The sequence below is a fragment of the Molossus molossus genome, unplaced genomic scaffold (genome assembly GCF_014108415.1).
Source record: "Molossus molossus isolate mMolMol1 unplaced genomic scaffold, mMolMol1.p scaffold_m16_p_12, whole genome shotgun sequence".
In the NCBI taxonomy this organism is placed as follows: domain Eukaryota; kingdom Metazoa; phylum Chordata; class Mammalia; order Chiroptera; family Molossidae; genus Molossus; species Molossus molossus.
Window position 1 is genome coordinate 94,385,880 of NW_023425347.1, and position 18,003 is coordinate 94,403,882.

General features: G+C 56.3%; 1 protein-coding gene and 2 pseudogenes across 2 annotated transcripts in view; 2 read left to right on the plus strand and 1 right to left on the minus strand.

Annotated features, from left to right (window-relative positions):
• Positions 1–5,446: 5,446 nt before the first annotated feature.
• Positions 5,447–6,294, plus strand: LOC118626824 (annotated as a pseudogene).
• A 6,193-nt stretch (positions 6,295–12,487) lies between these two features.
• LOC118626825 lies at positions 12,488–14,154 on the minus strand (annotated as a pseudogene).
• The window catches only part of EPHA2 (EPH receptor A2), a 28,489-nt gene continuing 24,520 nt past the window's right edge, over positions 14,035–18,003 (plus strand). The window contains exon 1 of one of the 2 annotated variants that reach the window (XM_036256906.1): positions 14,035–14,234. In XM_036256906.1, coding sequence (XP_036112799.1) covers positions 14,153–14,234 — 82 coding nt within the window. In that variant the 5' untranslated portion in view covers positions 14,035–14,152. The remainder of the gene's footprint in view (positions 14,235–18,003) is intronic. The other variant, XM_036256905.1, reaches the window with a different exon arrangement.

Sequence of the window (18,003 nt, forward strand, 5' to 3'; positions counted from 1 at the left end):
TAGCATGCACACCTGGATACACAATATCAGCACGTGCTAGCACCTCCCTCCCCTGCCCCATTCCTTCCTGGGACCTGCAGGCATGGGCACATGTGTATTCCCACATACTCACCCGGGCACTCATGTATGTCCATGCAGCCCTGCTCAGATCCTCCCTCACCTGCAACGTGCCCACACATCCTTGCGCGAGAACTTTCATGGAAGTGCACACACACGTGGTTCCCAGGACCCTAAAGGGAGCTCTCGCCCTTCCAACAGCAGTGTTCTGTCTCTGGCGTGGACCCCCAATCAGCCAGGTCCCAGGAAGACTCACTGAGGACCTTACCCTCTCTCCTAGGGAAATGCCAACTTGGCAAGTTTGGGGTGAAAGACGTGTCGATCTGGCTTCACGTGCCAACTCTGGCCCTGAGCCTTGGTTTCCTTATCTGTAAAATGGGGACATAAACAGTCATTGAGAGGTCACAGGACAGGGGGTCGAGTCTACGAGCCGGTCTACATGAAGTGTGATGTGTATTAAGTGCCCAGGACACGGCAGATGCTCAATAACGCTGGTTGGATTGACTTGGGAGGCAGGGCCTTCCCTCCCGGAGCGTGGAAGAGAACAGATGTCATCAGGTGTATCCCACAAACCTGCTGTGTTCTGGGCCTGGGGCTGGGCACTGGGGCCTCAGATGTAAAACGAAGCAAAGCAAATCCAGCCCTTGTTTCCTCCCTTCCCTCAAGATGCTCACCCTATACTGGGGATGAAGAGTCAACAGCCAGTTTCAGGTCAGAGTCGGCTGAGCTGGGAGACAGACAGAGAGGCAGGCAGCAGGTGCCGGGGGAGAGTGGGTACTCACCAGGTAATGATGCTAATCAAGCGACTTTCCCTCTTTGAGACTCAGTTTCCTCTCTATAAAATGGGCATAAACATAGCCAGCTCACTGGGCTGTTGTCCACATATCTGAGGCGCTGGACATAGCTCACTACGCAGAAGGCTGATGATTCTGTGTGGTTGCTACCCAGCAGGTGGCCCCTGGGCCCCTTCCTCTCCTTCTGAGCCTGTGTTGGGAAAGGTCTGCGGGTCTAGGATGAGGCTGCCTGTTTCCACAGCAGAGCCTGCATTTCTTCATCAAGAACCCAGTCATATGGACCCCAGATCTCAGGGGCAGGGAGGGGAGCGGGGTGGGGGATCCCCAGGATGTGGCTTGTCCACGGGCAGACGTGGTTAACCACCCAGGTCTTTGAATTTCTGGCAACCACAGGCCTGAGGAAGTGGCAGAGATGGACTCACCCTCAGGAGGGCCCAGTCTAATGGGACAGGCACAGCCCACCTTCTCCAGGAGCATCTAGTCAGAGGAGGGAGGCAGGACAGCTGGGAGGCCTCTTAGAGATGGCTCTTGAGTCAGCAGGGGCTTGGCCCTGAGAGACCCCCGGGATCACAAAGTGGGGGGCTCACAGTGGGTGGGCGGTGTGAAGCACAGGCACTAGGAAACACTGGAGCTGGCGGGTTCCACCCAATGACCTCCAAAGTCCGGATTTTACAGTCTGTCCACAATCTCCAGACCAGTCTGTGGCCCAGCTCCTGCCCTCGGCTGGGCAGCTGGCAAGGCCTGGGCGCAGCCTTCCCTTGTTACAGAAGCTGAGCCCAGAGCAAGGTTCTAGCTGTGAGGCCTGGAGCAGACTGTCTGCAGCCGGCTTTGCCTGGCCTTGTGCTCGGGGTTGGTATGAGGACAAATGGTGATGGGTGTGATGCCGGCTGGGGAGCATGCGGTCCGGTGCCTGGCACAGAGGTAAAGGTCAGACTGTGAGCTGTGGTTATTCCTGATTAATACTGTTAGGAGCACCACCGAGGCCTCTAGGCCAGTGGCTGGCGGCTTTTTGGAGACGGTGGATTTTAGTGGGGGTGGGGGTGGGGTGGGGAGGTTGAATTAGTGGGACTTGGGAAGGAGGCGAGGCTGAGACCTGAGAGGAAGAACAAGCAAACTGTTTGCAAAGTGTCTCCCGCCCACCTCACCGGGATGTCCCAGTCCCCTGCCGGGATCCCCAGGGCTGCCCCCGTTTCCATGGAGACAGGGGCTGCCCCTCTCGGGGCTCCCACCCCTTTTACGAGGCGCAGAGGCGGTTCCTCGCAGCGGGGAAGGGGCTCAGCCGGGTCATAAACCGCACGCGGAGACCCTCAAAGGCGGCACCTGCGGGGCCGGAAGCCAGGGCGGCCAGGGTGCGAGACGGCGGCGGGATCCTGGGCGAGGGGGGTCCTGGGCGAGGGGGGTCCTGGCGCAGGGGCCGGGTCGCCCCCACCTCGTGCGGCCTCCACCAAGTGCTGCCCGCCGGGGCCCCTTAATTCACCGGCCACGCTGGCCCTGGGCGGGCAGGAGGTTGCCCACCCTGTAGGGCCCCGAGGTCCGCTCTATTGTCTCCCTCCGCCTTCCCCTCCCTCCGGCCCCCTCCAGGCTCCTCTCCCGGCTCTTCCACAGGCTTTTCTGGGCTTCCCCGAAGTTTCCATCTCCCTGTGTCTCTCAGCAGCAGGACCAAGAGGAGGGGACTGGATGACCTCAGGCAGGGAGCACCTGGGTCCCCAAGCATGGAGGCACTTGGTCAGGCCTCTCTTAAGGACTCAGGAGATAAGAATAGAGGCTAGATTTCATTTGCAAATTATGTATTCATTTTTTAGTACATCATTGATGCACACGGTGAAAAGTGCAAACAGTACACAGGGAGACTACACGGAGAAATAGCCCCCCTCCCCAAGGTTCCCAGTGTACACACACACTCACGCACTCCACACAAGCTCCTCAAGGCAGGGCTGTGTCCAAGTCCCTAGACCCCTGTGCTCAGCACAGGACGCGACACAGTGCGTATCAGAGGTCACAGAGATATCTATAGATGTGAACACACGTGTCCATACACACATGCACACACGAAACCCTACCCAGGGCTGGCTGAGGGGCACCACAGGGGGCCCAAGCAGGAAATATGTGATTGGTGGCAAGTATGGACAAGTGACTGTGGCATGATGGATGGAATGGCAGACAGATGGATGGATGGGCTGGTGGACAGACTGACAGACAGACAGCCGGGAGCTGCCAGGAGGTGACTACCTGGCTGGGCAGGGCTGTCTTGAAAGTGATGGATGGGACACAGAGAGGGGTCAGGCAGATGGGGGAAGGAAGGAAGTAAGGATGGATAGCTGGACAGACAGACTGACAGATGAGGGAGACAGATGAGGGGTGGGGATGGATGGACAGGGGCGGTGGAGGAGTGATGAGAGACCCTGCTGAGGGAGGGAAAGGTGTCTTGCTGGGGCGGTTGTGGCAGAGATGATGCATAGGACTGGGCGAGGATGGATTGCTCGCTGTTGGGCTGGCTACAAACAGACAGACAGACAGATGGACTCATGGATGGATGGGTGGTTGGCTGGGGGGGTGGGGGCAGGGAAAGAGTAGCCAGGACCTCTTTGGAACTGGTTGATTGGTTGATAGAGATGGATAGCTACATGGAGGGAGACAGAACAGGAAGGAAGGGCAGGGATGTGGTGGGGTAGGAGCCCCCCATCCTGTCCTAAGGTGGTCCCTACAGAGCCCCTCTGACTTGTGTGCAGGAAAGGTGTGTGTGTGTGTGTGTGCGCGCGCAGATATGCACAGTGTTGCACTGTGGCTGTGTTCTCGGCACTCCCCCATGTGTGTAGACCTGTGAAGACAGGCTGGTGATGGGTGAGGAAATAGGAGCCTGGAGAGTGTGGTCCCTGCCCTTCCCCAGGGCTGGATGGGTCCAGACTCGAGGGTCTCAGAAAACAAACAGCGCAGCTTCCCTACCCTTCCTCCTTCCTCCCTCTTGAGCCTCTGCTAGGCCAGCAGCCACAGTCAGGACTCAGGAAGGAGGTGGCACCCGGAAGGTGCTGTGCCAGCCCGGGCCCCCAAACATAGTGTTAGTGATCAAAATAATCACATTTACAGAGGACTTGCCATGTGCCAGGCATTATGCCTAGAGTTTTCCACACTTTCCCGGCTCCTCTACAAGCTGGTATTGCATTATTTTTATCTCCACTTGACCCAGGAGAAAACAGAAGCTCTGAGTGAGAGGTGAAGCTCCTCCCCCAGGGCTCTCAGTAAGTGATGATCCTGGGAAGCCAGAAGTGTGCCCTCGGCCCCCCCCAGCCCCATCCTCCTCGTCACATCTGTCCAGGGGGCTCTGCTGGTCAGGCTGGACCATCAGAACACAGCAGGGAGGGGACCAGGGTGGAGGAAAGACAAGGAGGCCATGCATTTAGCTGAATAGCACTGGGTGCCATAGGCCCTGATGGGCGTGCATTCAAATCCTGCCTTTGCACTTACTTGTGTGACTTTGAGCAGTCCCTTCATCTGTCTCAGCCTCAGTTTCCCTGTCTGTGAAATGGGGAACATGCCACTCACAGGAACTGTTGTGAGGATGAAAAAGGTAATGTAGGAAAAGCACCTGGAGGGTCAGAGCACCTCAGGGCTGCAGCAGAGGATCCTGGAACTCAGGTAAGATCACTGGGACTCCTGGGCACTGCTTAGCCCACCTCCTGCAGCAGCAGGAACCCCCCATTAGCCCCATAGTTGCCCTGGAATTCATAGTGGGCTTCTGGGCACGGCTGAGCTCAGTGGTTGGCACGGAGTAACCTGTGCCGTCTTCACACCTCTCTGAGATGGGGAGCCACTGTTACTCGGCAATGCACTGATGAGGAAAGGGAGGGAGAGAGGACAGGTAACTGGCCCAGATGATGTTCTGGGGATCACTCTGCTGGGAAGCCATTCGGTGTTAGCTCATCCATTCAGAAAAGCTCAGCCAGACTGTTGGGGGACGTACACCGGGAACAAAGCCAGCAGCACCGTGGCCCTCTCGGAGCTTACACACTGATGGGGGAGGGGAAGACAGACAATGGACAATAAGCAATAACACGCAGATGTAGCACCCCCACAACAGAGAAAAAGACAGCAAGGGAGGGAGATAGGAAGTTCAGTGCTGGGTGAGCAGGTCAAGAAGCGCAGAGGAGCTGAACTTCAGGCAGGGATCTGAAGGAGGTGAGGGGCCAGCCCTGTAAATTAAATGGAGAGGGAATGCCCTGGCTGGTTTGGCTCAGTGGTTAAAGCCCTTGGACCAAAGAATCATGGGTTCAGTTCCTGTCAAGGGCACGAACCTCGGTGGCGGTTTGGTCCCCAGTCCTGGTCCAGGTTGTGTGGAAGGCAATGAATTGATGTGTCTCTTTCACATCAATGTTTCTCTCTCTCTCTCTCCCTCCCACTCTACCTGAAAATCAATGGAAAAATATCCTCAAGTGAGGATTTAAAATACATACATACATACGTACATACATACATATGTAAAGGGAGAGGCGTGATCTGGGCCAAGGGAAGAGTACATGCAGAAGCCGAGGAAGGGCCGTCCTGTTCCTGTACTCTAAATGCATTCACTCCCTCCTTTCGGGGGGCGACACAACTGGTGGATGAGGCCAGTGCTGCGGGAGGGCCCTGGAATGGGAGGCCGTGGAGGCCTCCGTGGAGGATTTGGCAGCGGCATCTGGGGGGCTGAGGTTGCGGCTGGGGTCGGGGCCTTGGCCGCGGAGCTGGCGGAGGCAAGGTGGAGGACAAGGAGTGGATCCCTGTCGCCAAGCTGGGCCGCCTGGTCAAGGACATGAAGATCAAGTCCCTGGAGGAGATCTATCTTTTCTCTTTGCCAATCAAAGAATCTGAGATCATTGATTTTTCTTGGGGGCATCCCTCAAAGATGAGGTTTTGAAGATTCTGACCGTGCAAAAGCAGACACGTGCTGGCCAGAGGACCCGGTTCAAGGCATTTGTCGCCACTGGGGACTACAATGGGCATATTGGTCTGGGTGTTAGGTGCTCAAAGAAAGTAGCCACTGCCATCCGTGGGGCCAGCATCCTAGCCAAGCTCTCTATCGTCCCTGTGAGGCGAGGCTGCTGGGGGAACAAGATTGGCAAGCCCCATACTGTCCCTGCAAGGTGACTGGCCACTGTGGCTTTGTACTGGTGCACCTCATCCCTGCCCTAGGGGCACTGGCATAGTCTCAGCCCCTGTACCCAAGAAGTTGCTGATGATGGCTGGTATTGGCGACTGCTACACCTCGGCCAGAGGTTGCACTGCCACCCTGGGTAACTTTGCCAAGGCCACCTTTGATGCCATCTCTAAGACCTACAGTTATCTCACCCCCGATCTCTCAAAGACTGTGTTCACCGAGTCTCCCTGTCAGGAATTCACCGGCCATCTTGTAAAGACCCACACTAGAGATTCTCTGCAGAGGACCCGGGCTCCAGCTGTGGCCACCACATAATTTTATACAAGAAAAATAAAGTGAATAAAGTCTGTTAGTTAAAAAGTAATAATAATAAAAACATTGCACTTATTTCCAGCGGACAGCCTTGGGGCTGCACTGAGCACAGGACAAGTCACCAGCGGAGTGCTGAGCTCGGGTCTGAGTCTTCAAGCTGTCTCTGTGACCTCCAGCTGGTCCCTGCCCCTCTGCGGGCCCCAGTTTCCTCCTTTGTGAAGTACAGAGGTTGCTCTTTATCGCCCCAGATTCCCTTGCACAGAGCATGCTGTGATTAGTTCCCCCTGTATGGCCCAGGGAGGCCCGGGGGGTTGAGGGTCAGAGCAAAGTCTTGGAGCTACTTCTGCCCTTCAGGCTTCTGACCTTGAGCAGTGGCTGATTTCTCTGCACCTCCAAGTTCTCATCTGTAACCTGAAGGCCAGAGCCTTCTCGGGCGCTTCTGCACAGGAGGTGAGGTAGTGGTGCAAAGCTGTTAGCGCAGGGCCTGGCTCCCAATCACGGCTCAGCGACTGGGGCACTGCCTGTATTTTGATTTTTTTAAAAAATATTTTTATTGATTTTTTTAGAGAGAAAGAAAGGGAGAGAGAGATAGAAGCATCCATGTGATTGGCTGCCTCCTGCAGACCCCCCCACTGGGGATCGAGCCCACAACGTGGGCATGTACCCAGCCTGGAAATCAAACCCTGACCTCTGCGTCCATGGGACAAAGCTCACTCCACTGAACCATACCGGCTGGGATGTACTTTGATTTTTTAAAACCTGGTTAAAGGCTGGCACTCAGAGAAGGGAGAAAGGCCAGTGGTCGGTGGTCAGGGAAGGATTTGGGGAGTGTGTGTGGGAGGGTCTAAGTTGAGTATGAAGGGTAGAACGATGTGGCCAGATGGGGAAGGGAAAGCCAAGAGGAATGAGGGATGACAGCCGGATCCAGGAGCGGGAGAAAGGGGGCTCTGAATCCCGGCGGGAGGCGGGAGGTGGGAAGTGGGAGGTGAGCCTGCTGGCTCAGGCTGAGGCTCCGCCCCTACCGGAGGCTCCGCCCCGCATCCAGGCCCAGCGGGCAGGATTTGTCCGGAACCCACTTCAAAGGGTCCCAGGAAGCTTCAGGAAGCTTCAGCAAGCCCCAGAGGAAGCAGCACAGCCTCTAACCCAGCTCTGGGGGTGGGGGAAGCCCCGCAATTATGGGGGGGCTTCCTTCCACGCTGCCCTCCTCCAAATGAGGGAGCCCACATTTAAGTTTCTCCTCCCCCGCCTCTTTGGGGGAGGGGAGCTCAGTAAAACTGCTCAGGCAAGTTCACCCCAAAAACCTCACCCGAAAAGCTGAACATTGAGTTGTACTCCGCAGCTGCATTGGGGAATGTGTCCTTTTGATAAAGAGGGGGCCCTAGTACCCCCGTGTGTGTGCAACCCACAAACATTTACTGAGCATCTACTGTTTGGCAAGATGGAATAAAACCGGGGTTCTGTCCCTCAAGGCGCCCCCTGCCTAAAGGGGAAGGACCGTGAGGATGTCATCGGAGCACAGTGAGCTGAGGTTTGTTCCAGGGTGAACGGGTGTATTTGACCTGGGAGAGCCCAGCCAACTTTTCAGAAGTGACTTTTGATGGGGAAGGTAGCAACAACTCTAAGATTTTAACACACACGCACTGTGTGCCAGATGCTTTGCTAAGGGCTTTACATATATAATCTCATTTAATCCCAGCAGCATTGCTGGAGGGTGGGAACCATTACCAAGCCCATTTTGCAGAAAAGGAGGCTCATCCAAGGCTGTACAGTTGGTTAAGTGGCAGAATCCAGGTCTGCTAGACTCATTTCATTCATAGGGCTCAATCTGTTGTTGTTGTTAATCCTCACCCGAGGATATTTTCCCATTGATCTTTAGATAAAGTGGAAGGGAGGGAGGGAGAGGGAGAGGGAGAGAGAGAGAGAGAAACAGCAGTGTGAGAGAGACACATCGATTGGTTGCCTCCTGCACGACCCCTAACCGGGGCTGGGGGTTGAACCTGCAACCCAGATATGTGCCCTTGACTGAGAATTGAACCCAAGACCCTCCGGTCCTCGGGCCAAGGCTCTAACCACTGGGCAAAACCGTCCAGGGCCAGAGAGACTCACTTTCTTCACTTGCAAAAATAGGACCAGTATTAGCTTTTTCTTCCAGGGCTGCTGGGAGGACTAAATGAGTTCACAATGGTGAGGGTGGCTTGGCACATAAAGGTCTTTAAGAAATGTGAATTGAAATAAATAGAGGGAGCTGATTTAGAGTGTCACCATCAAACGTGAGCATCTGCTCAATGACTCTTGTGTGCATGGCACTGTTTAGCTGGTACCAGGAATGCAAAGGGATGTCTGAGTCACTCCCTGCCTTGGAGAGCTCACAGAGGCCAGGGTCCCGGGGGGCAGGTAGTATGGGTGCTCCAGAGGCTCCAGGGAAGACCTGACCGCTGGGAGGTTGTCATTAGACAGGCTTGAAGACTCTGGCATCAGAGACTGGGCCCAGCACCCCGGGCTGGGGCCGCTTCTCTGGGTCCTGTAGGAGTCAGTGCTTCGAGAGGCAGTGGGCAAGACAGGCACCTGTGACAGTGTGCACAGGATCGAGACTGCAAGCCAGAATGCCAGCTCCCACGTTTATAAGCAAGTTTGCTGGTCTGCAAAATGGGGAGAGCAAGTGCTGCTTCATGGGGGTATGATGAGACCTAAAGGGGTCAGCGTAGGTGAAGTGCCAAGAATGGGCCTGGCCCAGAGGAAGCACCTTCTGAGTGTTGGCTACTACGAATTTTTCTGAAGCCCTTGGCCAGGGGCAGACACAGGCCAAAGGAGGGCCTGTTGTTTGAAAGTTTATCTCCGTTCTCTGCTTGCCCGAGCCCCCAGCCAAGTCTGCAAAGGCTGGTGGGCGACAGGAGGGGATGCGCAGCGGAGGCCAGGCAACCGCGCACGAACACGCTCGGACTCCACCTGCTGTGGCAGAAGCCCTGCTCGCTGCCTGGCGCTCGGGCCCTGAGGGCTCTTCGGGGCCTTTATGGGGTAATTCCATCTCCATTAGGGCTTATTATGTCACTATAAATACCACTGTTCAGTGCTGCGTTATAAGACTCACCAAAGAACTTTCCTTCTCAGCATCCAGTCACCCAGAGCGGGAAGGATTTCGGGTTGGAACAGGAAGAGAGGGAAGAGTGGTGTCACCAGGTGAGTGACTAAAGATCAAAGAACTGCCACTGCCCCACACCCTCTGGCCACCTCACACACTGCACCTTCCCACAGGCCTCTGCTCACATTGCACGTCATCGATGAGCAACACCCAGCTCGGAGCTCTGAGCACCTAGCTGGGCACATATCCCCAGGCACACAGCCCACACAGCCAGCAGGGCCTGCCTGCACCCCGGGACACAGGGTTCAACCTTCCGGAGACATGCATGGAAACCCACGCGTGCCACACAAAGGACCGACCAACACAACACACAGAGACTTTCACGCAGCGCAGAGGTCGCCAACACTCTTCATTCACTGGCTAGTTCATTCATTCGGCAGAGGTTTGCTGAATACCTGCTGTGTGTCAGATACTGTCTGCACAGACAAACATTCTGCCCTCTTGGCACATCTTCGAGTGACACATCCAACACGCAGAGCCTACAAATGGCGTGTGACACACAGATGCAGACGGAGTCTCACCTGCAGCCACATGAAGCTTTATGCTCACCACAGTGTCCACAGCCCAGAGATCCAACGCAACAGGCAAAACACTGTCCATACTGAGTCAGGACAGCAAGAAGCTGGGAAAGTTCCTGGGCAAGTGAAATGGGGAAACTGAGACCGATAATTAAGCAGGGCCACACAATTTGAACAACTTACAGCCAGCTAGTGAATCATGAGACCTTATCTTCCCTAACCAAGGACACCTGAGAGCAAATATTTGATACCGCTCTTCCCTAACCAGAGAATACATAGATTATAGCACCCTGGTCAGGGAGACAGAGGACAGAGACCCAGTTAATGCCATTTGTGCTAGCCAAACCCAAGGACAGATGAAGTCAGGGGAACAAATAACGAACACCCAATTGGAGCCAGATAGACCCAAGAGAAAAGTAAAACAGTAAAGCTGACCAAAGGATAACCCCTAACTCCCATATATGCTCATTTTGTTGCATCAGCATATTAAAAATGCACCTGAGCCCTGGCCAGTTTGGGTCGAGGGTTTGATTCTTGGTCAGGGGAACGTACCTGGGTTGCAGGTTAGATCTCCAGCCCCAGTCAGGGTCATGCGGGAGGCAACCAATTGATGTGTCTCTCACATGGATGTTTCTCTTTCTCTCTCTCTCCCCCTCTCCCTCCGTTCCGTTCCTTCCACTGCCTCTAAAAAGCAATGGAAGAATAATCTCAGATGAGGATTATAAAAACAAAAATGTACCAGAAAAGCTGGAGAATATTCCAAGACCCTCTCCTTAGATTCTCAACCTCAGAAGAAAGATAAAAACCCTGAAGACAAAGACCTTACAAGGGCTCTCTTGTGAGCACACCCATGCCTGTTCTGGGGCATGAACTTTTTACTTTCTTTCTCCTAAACTCTAAGGGTCCCCACGAGACTTGCAACCAGGAGAGCATCGGGCAGCAGCAGCTCATCCCAGGCTTACGCCCTGAACCTGTCTCCAAGGCCCCTTTTCTCTGACTTTCTGGTGAGCTGACAGCAGCCCCGCCTGGGCTCTCTACTGCTGCTTCTTCTAAGTCCTTCCTTTTTCACACTGTCGCCAGATTTAATAAATGTACTCTCAAAATCACCTAGACTCTTATTGTGAAATCTTTCTTGCACGAAGTCAAGAACCCACTCACTCCCGGCCAGCCTGAGGCAGACCCACTCCAGGCCCGGTCCTTGTCCAGTGACAGATAGTATGTAACACACACACACACACACACACACACTCCATGTGCCATTGAGGCACTGGGGCACCTGTGCATTCCACATGCCCCGCCTGCCACAGATGCTACTTCCTTTGGCGGTACCATGTGTAACTGTAATCGTAGCTGAGATTTAGCAGGTGTCAGGTGTGCTCTGTAGTCATGGCCCATGTGGTTTACATGCATGACCTTATTTGATCTCTGAAGTAGGTTTAGACATCTTCCAGATGAGCCAGCTGAGACGCTAAGAAGTGAAATGTTCAAAAACTGTAGGCCGACTCCTTAGTCTATGTCCTCGACCACGGCTAAGTATGGCACACTCACACTCATACCCAAATCCTCTCCTGCCCACACGTGCTCACACACACACACCAACACGTCCACACACACTCACACCTGCACTCACTCTCACGGACTCTTGCACACTCACGTGCTCTCAGAAGACCAAGACTCTCCTCCCACCATCATGGTCAAAGGCTTTAATTATACTACCCCAACACCTGTAATTAACCCCCCCTCCAGGGGAGGTGTCTGGACCCGCTTCCCAAGGGTAGGCGCCAAGGCCAAGAGGCTGAGGAGTCCACATCTGGCAGGGGGACCTGGGGACTGGAGTAGCCCAGCGTAGCTGCTGGGCCAGCAGGTCCCGGGGATCCCAGGAGAGGATGGGGTCTGAGAGAAGGAGGCAGGCAGAGGGGGCTGGGCCCTCCCAGGAAATCAGGCCTGCTACAACTCTCCTCCCAGACTGGCCCAAAGACAGTTGGGCAACAACAGCTGTGGGTGGCCAGGCAGGCAGGTGAGGGGACATTTCCCGTTTGTTTCACTAATGTCAGCCGCTTCCGTCAGGAGGGAAGGTGAGCTCATGTCTGAGGAACCTTTGGGGAGAGATCCTGCGAAGGAGCAGGTGGAGGCAGGTGTCCTCCAAAGTGTCAAACAGACCAACTGATTCTGTCCTTGCCAGGGTGGGGAGAGAGGTGCTCCGCACAACAGCACCTTGCCCACCCTTCCCTCGTGTGGGGCAGCGGTTAAAGCAGAGACGACCCAGATTCAAATCCTGGCTCTACTTTCTTTGGGGTGTGCAACCTTTGGGCATGTTGTTTAAGCCCTTGGAACCCGTTTCCTCTTCTGTAAAATGGGGATGATAATACCTACCTCCCAGATCAGAATTAAGTGAGATAATGTATGTCCGATTCATTTCTACAAGTGGCTGCTCTAAGGTTACTGTATTCTTTTTTTCTTTATATATTCAGTGATCTCTGAACTTTTTATTGGCCTCCTGTCCCTCAAAGAGGTACCCTGCTTCTGCTGCCTCAACACCTCAGAACTTTGGTGTCTCAGCCTCCTGTTTGACCTTGATGTTCAGCAGGGTCTCGTATGTACTTCTGGGCTTGACACTGCCCCTTTGCCCAGGTCTGGGGCAGCTCTGACTTCAGGCACAGCAAGATCCCATTGAGCTGTCCCAGCTGCATGGTGTAGCGGATCTCCACCTCCCTCAGGCTGCTCTCCAAGCTGGCCTTCAGATTTCTCATCGAGCCCCGGTCGTTCTCCAAGGACTGGACTGTACGCCTCAGCTCTGTGTCATCTCAGCAGCCCTATCTTAGTGGTCTGCGAGGTGACCACTGTGGTGTTCTCCTCAGTCTGCTGGGACCAGTACTTGTCTAGCTCTTCTTGGTTCTTCTGAGCCGGCTTGTCATACTGGGCCCAGATGTCTGCTATAATCTTGCTGAGGTGCTGAGATGTGGGGGCATCCAACTCCCCGGTCAACCCAGAATTGGCATTCTGCTTCTGTAGACCATTTATTTCCTCCTCGTGGTTCTTTTCCATGAAGAGCAGCTCCTCCTTGAGAGCCCTGATCTCTGTCTCTGGTCTTGAAGTAATGCCCTCAGCCTCTGACCTGGGGTCCTTTATTCTCCAGATGTTCCCAGAATTTGCTCTCCAGTCTCCATCTCCAATGATCAGCCTCCAGGCTCCTCACTCTCTCCAGGTAGGAAGTCAGGCTGTCATTCAGGCATTTCATAGTCTTCTTCTTGCTCAGGACGCTCCCTATGCCCGCCAGACCCCTAGTCATCTCCACAGCCAGGCCCCCAGACACTGGTGGAGTGGGATGTGGAGATCCAGGGGGCCTGAGACCCTGGCACCTGCATAGACACCAGCAGTGATGCTGGCATGCCAGGCCAGTGGCTGTGTTACAGCACTGAGCCCAGAGTCCGGTAGTTGGTGGAGAAGCTGGAGCAGGTGCTGAAACTCATGTAGTTCAGCAGAGTCTCGTATGTACTTCTGGGCTTGACACTGCCCCTTTGCCCAGGTCTGGAAGGCCAGAGGCCAAGATTCAGGCTCAGCTGAATATCATACTGTATTCTTAGAGGCTCCTGAGCAGAGTTTCCCAAACTTTGGAGGTCTAGGAAAAAGGACATTTGGTTCCATTTTGCAGCTCCCCTCCTATGCATGCTGTTAAAGAGACAACTGCTTCTTGCCCTCCACTCCCTTTCCCCCAACCCCGGCTCATTTCAGCCCAGGTCCCAGGCCAACGTTCAGCCTGGTCCCGGAGGGCAGAGTGAGAGTGGGGGTGGCTCAGAGCAAAATCATCCCCGCGCCTGGGGCAAGAAACCCAGCTCCGAGATCACCTAGGACTAGCCCTGTGGGCACTGGCACTTTGAAGCACTCAAACTTGGGAGGGCCCGGGGGGGGGGGGCACCAGCGAGTCCAGAGGGCCCCACCGTCCTCTCCAAACCCCTTGGGATTTCCCCTCCCTTCTCTCCCGGTGCCAGCCCGGCCCCTTTAAAGACATTCCTGGGGGCGGGCTTAGGTGACGTCAGCGCGGGGCATGAATGAACACGAGCCGGTTCTCACCCAACTTCCATTAAGGACTCTGGGCAGGAGGTGCAGAAGTTGCGCGCGGGCAGCGGGCGGGAGCAGAACACCGAGGCCGGCGATCGGGCGTGCGGGATCCGGGCACCGATCGGCCGAGAGCGAGGAGCGCGGCATGGAGCGTCAGGCGCCCCGTGTCTTCTTCGCCCTACTGTGGGGCTGCCTGCTGGGCGCCGCCACGGCGCAGGGCAAGGAAGGTGAGTGTGCGCGGCGGGCGCCCCGGCTCCGAGCAGCCGGATTCCCGGACCTCGGCGCCTCCCGGAGCCCCGCGCGCCTCGCTGCGCTCAACTTCGGAGACCAACCTGGCGCCGCCCAGTCCCGGAGCACCGGGGCTGGGAGGGCGCGCGGGCTGCGATTGGGGCGAATCTAGGACCCCCACCCCCCACCCGGAGTTTTAGCGGCTGCGGGGTCTAAAGGGTAGCGGCCCGGGAACGCGGGGCTCGGAGACCTCCGAGAAGGGAACGCGACCCGGCCACGCGGTTGCAGCCCTGGTGGCGGCTTCAGGAACGCGTCCTGGCGGGGGCGCGGGGGTCCCTTGGAGAATGGTATGTCTGGACGGCTTTCCGCGAGCGGAGTTAGCATCTTGGTGACCTGAATTCACTGACCCATTCGCTCCGATTTTGCGGAGAAAGCATTTCTATAGAGGCCCCTCATTTTGGGGAGGGGGCTCTTGGGCAGGCGGGGAGCACACTACGGAAGTCCCTGCTTCCTGAGATTTTCTCCGCACCCCCTTTTGCCTCCAGCCCGGGAAGAGAGCATGAGGGGAGTTTCGGGTCCGTCTGCCACACGTCATCTTTCTTCTTTCCCACCCCGCACTCCCTGGCTCGGGGTGCAGGTTCGCAGCCCCGAGTGCGGACAGGAAGTTCCAAAGTCAAGTGTTCGAGCAAGGGGTGACTCAGAACGAGGAAATGCGGCAGGTGGGGGCGCGGCTCTCGAGGTGTGGAGCCATCACCCCAGGGCCACCAGGGAGTCCGGGGACCCGAGGCTGGGGACTAAATCATCCACCCCCCCGCCCCACCGCTCCCTGAGCCGCATTGGCTGAGGGGCCCATAGATTTTGCCCTGGGCTGGCGGGTACGTGGTTGGGGGGCGTTGCTCCTCAGTTAGGGTCGAGGAGAGGATGAGGGCTCCTGCCCATGGCCAAGGGCCTTCCTGTCCACCCAGCAAAGGCCCGCTTCAGTTACCAATCATGAGAACAAGTTTTCCGGGCTCGCCTGGGCAGAGAGGCTTCCGCAGGCTCCGCCAGGGGGAAGTGCAGAGGAAACCCTGGCCCAGTGAGAAGTTTCCTCGCGCCTGGCCTTCTTTTTCCGCCTCCCAAACCGAGTTTGGAGGCTTTGCTCTTCGATGTTGGGAAAAGCCAGAGCTGGAGCTCTTGGGGGTGGAGGGGTGGGGTGGCCTTCCATCCCAGTCTCCGAGTCAGTCAAGGCTCCTGGTCCCAACTTGCAGGAGGAATGGGTGGCAGGGATTTCTGTGACCCTCAGTACCCCCACCCCCTCAGCTTTTGGTCCTCCCCCTTCCTTGGGGACTGTGGTTGGAGAGAAGGGGAGAGACAGCTGGAATCACTGCAGCCTTTTTCAAAGGCTGCCCGTGGGGGCTGGGGATTAGGCTGGACTGACGCTGCTGGGTGATTGTTATCCTGCAGCCCCTCCAGCAGCCTGGAAGGCTGGAGCTGCCTTGTCCCTGTGTTCCCTTGTTGAGCCCTCCCCAGCCTAGGTGACTAGCCCCCCACTTCCATGGGGTAGGGGAGGAAAAGGGTGTGTATTGCAGAGTTCTGGGATGGCGGAATATTTATACATAGGCTACAGGAGACCCTTTGAACGACTCCCTTAGGAAGATGTGCCTGTGTGTGTGTGTGTCTGTGGCAGTGGTGGTGATGGCCCAGATGGCAGCTGCTAGTTTGCTAAGTTCTTTGGGATTCAGGCTGGATGTGGTGGATCTGCCTAGCGGTGGGAGAGGAGGACACACATGTCCATTTCACCCTTAGCCCAGGCTGCTGCTGTTCCATTCTTCTTCCCCTCCCCCCCGTGGGTAGAGGAGCCAGGCTGTATTTAGAGACTCAAATGGAGCTTGTTAGACTCTCAACAGACACGGAATCTTTACAAAAGGGGAAACCGAGGAAAGCCCAAGCCCTCAGCAGCCTGGGCCTTCTGCACAGCAAGGGTCAGAGCTGAGCATCTGGCTCCCTGGGCTGCCAGACCCCAGGGCCCCTTGCCTTGTGGTTTCATGGTGGATTTTCCTGAGAAGCAGGAATAACTGGGCAGGGGTACGGGGGTTGCTGGCTTGAGGTGGCTGATGGGAAAAGGCCTGGAGCGTGTTCAGGAGGCCTGCAAAGTCCTTGGCTTCTTGATTCTCTAAAAGCCCAGTTTGCAGCTTTGTCTCCTTTCCTTTTCTCTTCATTTTTTCCTCCAGAGTCTCTTGCCTCCCCCATTAACCAGTCTTGGTTACAGAGGAATGGGGGGGGGGCAGGGAGGTGACAGGGAAGTGGGAGCGAGGGTGACATTGATGGTGGAACTTACGGCAGAGAAGGAGGCTTTCCTGGGGTGGAGTGGGGCTCTTGGATGAGCCCTGCCTGGCCCAGGCCTCTCAGCCTTTGGGGGCAGCGGAGGGGCTCCCAGGTCCCCACCCCTTTCAGGGAAGCAGGTGCCTCAGTCCCTGGAGGAGCAGCTCTGAATCAGGGCGGAGGGACAGCCGGGCCCGGGCTCCTGTTTCTGGTGATCGGTTCTAGGGAATTTCCCGGGAGGGGACTCCTTCCTGTACGAAGGCTTTTTTTCCTTCTCAGGTTGAGCCCTGTGATACTCCCAGAGCCAGGCCTGCGGGTTGAAAGGGGAGCCATGCTCTGGCAGGCGCGGTCGGGGTCCCTCGGTGTCAGATGAACCCTTCAGAGCCTGGAAAGCCTGCCTCCTCCCTTGGGCACGGACTGCCGCCTCCTACCTGTGTGGGGAGGCGGGTGTGCAGGACTGCGAGGCACACTCACCGTTTCCTGACCCACCCCGCTGGAGCTAAGAACCTTGATTTCTTCCCGTGTAGCCAGAACATTCCATCTGCCAGAGGAGTTAGTGAATTTTCCACGCTGGGGCCCTGGGCATGTCTGAACAAGTCCCTGCCCCGTCCACCCTCCAGCCCCTGTCCCTTACCCTCACTGTCCTGGGGCAGGTGCCACATCATCTTTCCTCTCTCATCCAGGCTCCCGGGCCCTTCCTGGAGCGGTGGCCCTGGGCAGCGGTCAGACAGCAGTGCCTCACACCCAGGATTCATGTTCAGGGGAGCCGGGCAGTCTAACCTCAGAGAAGGTTTTCTAGGACTCTTATCGGGTCCCTCGCTTGACCCACTCCAGCCCCCATCTCTAAATCAGGCCCCTCTCTGTCCCCTGCCTGTCTGGAGTTCCCCTTGGAGTCCTTCTCCCAGGTCCTGGCCCCGAGGAATGCTGCATCTTGAGGCCATATTCCTCATGCTCCAGGCTCCAAAGGAAGGGGGGTCCTTGCCCCCTTACCCTCTGAATTTGTGGACTTCGTTTAGGTTCCATGCCTCAGTTTCCCCAATCTCCTTGCCCTCCAGGGTGGGTGGCACCTGTTGGTAGCTACCTGGGTTTTACTTGGAAATGGAGGAGGTGCAGTGCCCAGGGTCTTGGGTCTTGGCTTCTGTGGCTGAGCCTGGCAGAGAGCCAAGATGGATGGATAGGAGCTCCCCAAGGGCAGGGCTAGATCTAGGGAAGACCCTGCCAATGAGTCCCTCCCTCGGGCTCCAGATGCCTCTCTGGGGACAGCATGGTCCTAGAGCCTGGTCCCTCTGAGCCTGAAGTCCCCTCTAAGGGTTGCCGTCCCTGGTCCAGCAGGCGCCTCTGGCAGCGCAGTAGCCAGGGGATGAGGGACACGGCCACAGGAGCAACTTTCCCAAGGAGGGGACCTCACCAACTGTGTGTACCTTTGGGCCCCTCCAGAGGCCCCTTGGGTTCAGGGCTTTATCCTGC